At 37.7% G+C, this 6675-nt stretch overlaps 1 protein-coding gene across 1 annotated transcript; it reads right to left on the reverse strand.

Annotated features, from left to right (window-relative positions):
- Positions 1–1278: 1278 nt before the first annotated feature.
- LOC111793190 (transcription factor bHLH143) lies at positions 1279–5275 on the reverse strand. Its single transcript, XM_023674966.2, is given in 5 exon segments — positions 1279–2128; positions 2130–3153; positions 3279–3440; positions 3622–4249; positions 5049–5275. Coding segments are annotated over 2 exon segments (1116 nt in total). The 5' UTR covers positions 3135–3153; positions 3279–3440; positions 3622–4249; positions 5049–5275; the 3' UTR covers positions 1279–2017.
- Positions 5276–6675: the final 1400 nt, after the last annotated feature.

Raw genomic sequence — 6675 nt, forward strand, 5'->3', positions numbered from 1 at the left:
TATACAGACTCTTCCGGTAAAATTATTGGCCTTCAGAAATTAAAATAAAGTTTGCGTCTCATAAATTTATCAAGCAATACGTGAAGCCTTTTTCTGCAATAGAGGTCTAGTAACCCAATCTTTATAGTGTGAAAGCAAAATCTATTGTCGAGTCTCAATAATCTTCTAAGAGAGAAAAAAGAAATTCGAGACTCGAAAATGATGCTCGACAAAGCAAGTGAAGCATCGTGTAGCCCCTTTGAAATTGTGGTACACGTCAATATTTATCAATTGTGATTCCAATCTTGTCAATTAAAGGACTTATTGCATCATCTAAGAGACTTCCTGTTTTACTATCAAATAAAAATAGAAACGTGCAAACATGATCCAACTAAAGCCACGTCTTATCATTTGATTGAAGGAAGACAAATAACATTTGCCAATAAATTTTTATAGCATTGTCAACCTAAGCATAATTCAACCGATTAAAGAATATATCACGAATCGACCGCACCCCACGATATTTAACTCATGGCCTAGGGGCAGGCGTCAAGGATTGACATAACACTAACTAAAAGATGAGCCTCCTCCTCCAACCCTAGTCCTAATCTAGCCCAATGGTGAGAGCCATACAATTCATTCATAGATTAACACTTAGAAAAAAAAAACAATGTTAAATAATTTTCTCTCTAGTTTTTTTTATAACGGCCAAACCTACCACTAGTAGATATTGTCCGCTTCGACTCGTTACATATTACCATCAGCTTCACGGTTTTAAAATGCATCAACTAGGGAGAAGTTTCCACATTCTTATAAGAAATGTTTCGGTCCCCTCTCCAACCGATGTGAGATCTCACAATCCACCCTTTTAGGGATCCAATATCCTCGCTAGCACACTGCTCGGTACATGACTCTGTACATTTGTAACAACTCAAACCTACCACTAGTAGATATTCTCCATTTCGGCCCGTTACGCATCCCGTCAACCTCACGATTTTAAAACGCGTCTACAAGGGAGAGGTTTCCATACTCTTATAAGGAATGTTTCGTTTCCCTCTCCAACTGACGTGGGATCTCACATTTTCATTCGGCTATTGTGCTTTTCATTCAAAAGAAAATCCAGAAACCCCACAAGAAACAATGCTATAGTTTCATCAAGATGCAAATTTCATTACTCAAGAGAAGTGGAGAGAATCAGCAAACCAATCAGAGAGATTAAAACGACAAAATATACAGAAAACTAATGAAATGAGAAAAAAAAAAAAAAAAGCAGCTAATAAGTTGGAGAATCAAAAACAATAATGCAGAAGAAAATCACATTCATCCACCAATTATTCATCATATTCAAACTCAAACTGACAAACCGACAGGGGACCGACGACATCAGAAACAACAAATCTAAAAAGAACTAAAAGCCAACCTCAGTAAAAGTTCCCACGAGCAGCAGCAGAGCACCAACGCCACACCTTCACAACTTTCTGAAAAAAAAAAGCAATCACTTCCCACTTTGCAAGAAAAAAACAAGCTTACCTTTACGACATTATTGATTAAAGGGCATTTCCAGCTCAGCATCCACCATATCATTATGAAACACAATGCTAGACTCTCACAATTCCTTGCACTTGGATCACTTTTCCAATACTTTCATTATCTGCAATTTTTCTTTCTTTTTTTCTATCCATGAAGGGTAAAGAGAAGGCAAAGCACCATATAGAGAAGGGGGAGATGGAGATAAGTGGAGGGTGGGGCATAACTTACCAAATGCGCATGCACTAAAATCATGGGGTCCCTCAAGAACACAACAAATACCTCCACTGTCACCTCCTAAGTTGTCGAATTTGAGTGATTCCTTTAATCTTTAATGCTCCAAAAGCAAATAGACAATCATTTCTGGTCAACATTACCCATTTTGTCTTCAATGGCAACGAGCAAAGAGCAGTGTCTGCATATTACTTAAATTCCTTTAGTAGCCCATTATGTACAGTCCCTTAATGTCCATGGGGTCCCATAAAAGCAAGCCAAGCTACCACATTGATGTTCAAATTAAACAATCATTCTGGAAAAGAAAAGTTTGGTCACCACTTTTTTCTCCATCCTGGCATCCTTGACCGACATCACAGCGGAGCGTGACAGTCAGCCCCACAGCTTTTTGCTTTAAACTTTAGAGACTTCAAGTAGTCTATAGCATCATCAATGATCGACATCGGGTGCTTGCCCTCGGCACCAGGAACCATGCTTTCAAGAAGTTTCAAAGTCTCTCTTAACTTTGCTCTTTTCGATGAAAAATTACCCGAAACGGAATCCATTTGATGTCCTTGGCTATCGCCACCAGTGTAGCTTGATTTCGTATCAACTCCGTAGTTGTTAAATGCATCTACTTTCACTGAAACAGGGGCATCTGACAATTTCTTGTGCCCACGATCTAGCAATCTCTGCCTTTTTCTGGGGCCATCAGAGCTAGCAACTTCCTCATTCATTTCCTCAGTTTGTTTATCATAAAGTTCCTTAATCAGCGGTGGGGAATGACCAGTGCTAGTTACTTCATCATCACTGCTATAGTGGTTGTCATCATCTGAATAAAGCAAGGCGTTTATTTCTTCTGTGTCTTCATGCATCTCGCTTTCCTCACCAGCAAGTCCATTATTCAATGGACATTTGTGAAACAAATAATTTTTAAAATCAATATCCCCAGCAGCTTCTTCTTCATCATCATTTAAGCCATGACTGCATTTTTTTGCACTAATGGAGATGGGGATCTGAGCACAACCAGAACTATACATTACACTTGTTTGATTTGCAGACTGATCAAAGATAATGTATTCCTTCTTAGAAAACTCGGTATTTGAGCCAGGTAAAGTCATTCGAGCGTGTCCCAAAGAAGAATTGCAGTGTTTCTCCACAAGGTATGGAAGTACATGGGGACGCACGGTCCCGAAATAAGATGGAAAGCTATGAAGCAACCCATTCTTCTGTTCCGAATTCAAACCAACATGTGGATTAGACGATCCTCGAAATTTTGCTCGTGCAGAAGAGATATAAGTATCTGGGTTCAGACATGGCAGCCTGAAATTTAACAATTCATTCATGCAATTTAAATCGGGCAGGTTCCCAGCAGCATGCCCAGGCTGAGGCCAAGAATCTCCAGTCTTAACCATCCAACAAAAAACCAATCACCTAAACATTGACAATGAAAAGGGGAAAAAAAAAAAAAAAAAATCAGACGTCAACCAAGAAAAGAAACAAGAAAATCACTCAAGATCCTTTCAGGTGTGTAAATAGACAAGACTGGAAAAACCTACCACAAGATGAATATGTCTCTGATTTCCCCTGTTCAATTACTCACAGATTCTTTCAAAACAAATAATTAAAAGAACAAAAGAGAAAACTCCAGCTCAAGATTATCGCAAAAAATCACAAATGATCTACGTGACGGGTTTAAGCAAATGACGGAAGTACTCGGCCTGGAAAAAAAAAACTTAGTAACATTAACCATACAGTTCCAGGATGTCAATGATCTTCACAGAAAGGAAACAACTTATCAGAAGAATGGTGATGAAGACAGTAAATTCAATATCCAAACTAATTCTCTATGAGTATAAAATCGAGAGAAATCAAAGGATCAGGAAGCCAAGCTGCGCATACCTGGCAATTCTGCAGAGGTTGAAAACATGCAATCACTTTGACTATAATTGTTGGCTTCCCTCCAATCCCATTTTCATGTTTCAAAGCCCGAAATCGTGTTTGGCTAGCTGCTTGGCACACCATAACTACTTTTGACCCTTTATTATGCTAAACAATGAATATGATGTGAGACAGAATGGAGTGCACAATGGAACGAGGGCGAAGTAGGTTTGTCGAAGTTCAGAGTACACCAACTATCAAACATAACACAGGGGAAACGAACAAAAGTAGAGGAACAGAAAATATTTAAGCAAACTAAGAAGAAATTCGATTGAAGTCCTAGAATTGGAATATAGAACAAAGGCCTGTGTTAAAATTCAGACAGTATGCTCGTTTCAGCTGATGTATATATCAGAGGCAACGATAAAAAAGTGATTGGATCCCATGGTTAGATGATATGAAGCAGATAAAACTGAAGAAGGAACGGTTCAATGAGACGAGAAACGATTTATAGTATAACCCAGTAACATATTTTCAGGCGCACAACTTTGTGAAACACGTCGACAGTAGAACTCGACCAAGCCATATTATTGTTCCTATGCAGTTCCGTTATCCCCCAGTACTAGCTCTAATCACAGCAATAAGGTTCCTGAAAATTTGCAAGATCGCAATCCAGTGTTCAGAATCAAAACCTCCACACAAGAGAAAAAACAAAGGAACAAATAAGAAGCTAGCTATATCTAGCTCAAATTTGAAGACTCATTAGTGCAATTGTCCTCATTTTTTGTCTAGACAAACATATGAGATGAAATGCGAGTATTCTCAATCTCTAAGACAAGCCGCACAACCATCTTCGCAGCTCTACAGAGATAAAGGAAGAAAGTTCTCTATCATATTCTCCCTTCTCCCCTTCATTTTCCAAGCTACAAAAACAAAATGCTACAATTCCAACAGTATACAGAGCATCAATAAAACTATAACAGCCAAGCCCCCTGCTATCCGATATTGTCCTACTAGGGAAAGTTTTACACGCCCATATAAAGAATGTTTGGTTCTCCTCCCCAACAGACGTGGGATCTCACAGAAACACAGACACACAAACAAAACTGGTAAATCATATGTTCTCATTTACAGAAAGGGAATAGTAAAAACTTTCTGATTCAATAGAAAAGAAATCAAGAATAACCATCCCTCATCTCTACCTAAAACTTAACATCACAATTTCCTCATCTGCAAATCAACTCCTAGTTTAAGCTCCACAAGCAACACAGCCAAACCATCACAAAATCGATACACCCAAAGATCGCAAAGAGAAATCAATCGCATTAATGCTGCCAATCCAAAGGATCTCCCCATAAACCAATGGAATAACAATCAAAGAAACCATCCAGCAAAAGAAGATCACAACAAACATGATGAAAAAAGAAAGAACATAAAAGCAATTGAACCTGAGGAATCGAAAGCAGAATTTGCAGGGGAATTGAGAAGAATCCGAAGAGAATCAAGGGAGGCGCTTAACTTTTAGCTGAATCGTGTGAAGATCGAGAAGGAAATGGAAGAAGAGAGATTGAAAAGTTTTGAGAGAGAAAGGAAAGGGAAGCGAAAGCAGAGGGGAGAGTGGAACTGTAGAGGAACAGTGGAGAATGGGAAGCCGAATTGCACGCTTAATGTCCAGAGATGGGAGACTGATAAAGGATGTCAAGTCAACATTATAGCCACAGCCAAATTACTATTTTGCCCCTCCTTTTTTAATTTTCTCTCACATCCATTTTTTTTTTTTTGCTTAAATTATTTGAATTTATTTTTTAAATATATTTTTTCAAATTTATTTATCAAAATATTTTTTTAGTTATAAATTTGTTGTCATTTCTCGAAAAAAATAAAAATAAAAAATAGGATTCAAATGGAGTGCCTTGGTTTTCGGGGAAGAACTGAGCCCTCAACTTTTTGAGGTCTTCCCATGCGTTAATGGCACACGATCCATTTTGAATGTTGTTCACCTTAGAACATCACCATAGTTTTGTTAGGATCGAACAACAACGCACACGCTCGATCTAGATGAATTCAAAGAATGTGATAGAGAAAACTGCAAGGAGAACTCTGGCTAAAAGAATTTGTTTTTATTGATGACTTCACGTATGTACAGTAAGAGAGAATTACAGAGAATAGAAAGTACATCTCAGAGCGACGTGATATATATATAGTTCAGTTTACTATATATAGCTTTACTAGATTTAACCATCTACTATATATAGCTATTTACCATATATAGCTTTACCCGATTTAACCATCTACTATATATAACTATTTACCATATATAGCTTTACCGGATATAGCTTTACCAAATATAGTTTTACCGGAAATAACCATTGACCAAGCTATAAATAAGCATCAGGATCCATAACCTAATAAGTTTTACATTATCGATGAGATGCATGGTGGCCAAAGTAACTTTAAGTTCTTCTAAATAGGTTTCCGTGACTTTGAAGTATTGTTCAACATTAAAGATAAAATTCTCGAGTTCTTTGGCATTTTGGTTCCTTTTGAAGGCTTTGGGTTCCAAGATCTTCACCTTCTTAATCCCAACATGAGATTAATTCGGGGTTTGATTTTGCATCGCCTATGTAGTCAAGTTCACTCGAGTCTTTATTCTGGCGATCTATGTCTTGATGGCATTTACCATTGCCCTAAAATCTTCGTTCAACTCGTTAAAAAGTTTCAACATAGTCATTTGTGAAATGTCTAGCTATTTGACCCTTTCTTCCATGTGTAAACTAGAGCTCTCGGAGATGCCTTGCGTTTTGAGCTACTTGGACATAGAGCTCTCGGAGCTACCTCGCGTTTTAAGCTACTTGGACACAGAGCTCTCAGAGCTACCTCACGTTTTGAGCTACTTTGATATGAACCAAGAGACATCAATCATACAATATACTTCAATGAAGATGTGAAGAAAAGGTTGTCAAAATTATCAAAAGATGTTTCAATTCATGCTACATTGAAGAAGAATGAAGTTTGATTGTTGTAAATTTTGGGTGGGTTACAATTTAGAGTTATTGTATCTTAAGACTTTTTATT

Source organism: Cucurbita pepo, chromosome 4 (genome assembly GCF_057944985.1).
Source record: "Cucurbita pepo subsp. pepo isolate OVF chromosome 4, ASM5794498v1, whole genome shotgun sequence".
In the NCBI taxonomy this organism is placed as follows: domain Eukaryota; kingdom Viridiplantae; phylum Streptophyta; class Magnoliopsida; order Cucurbitales; family Cucurbitaceae; genus Cucurbita; species Cucurbita pepo.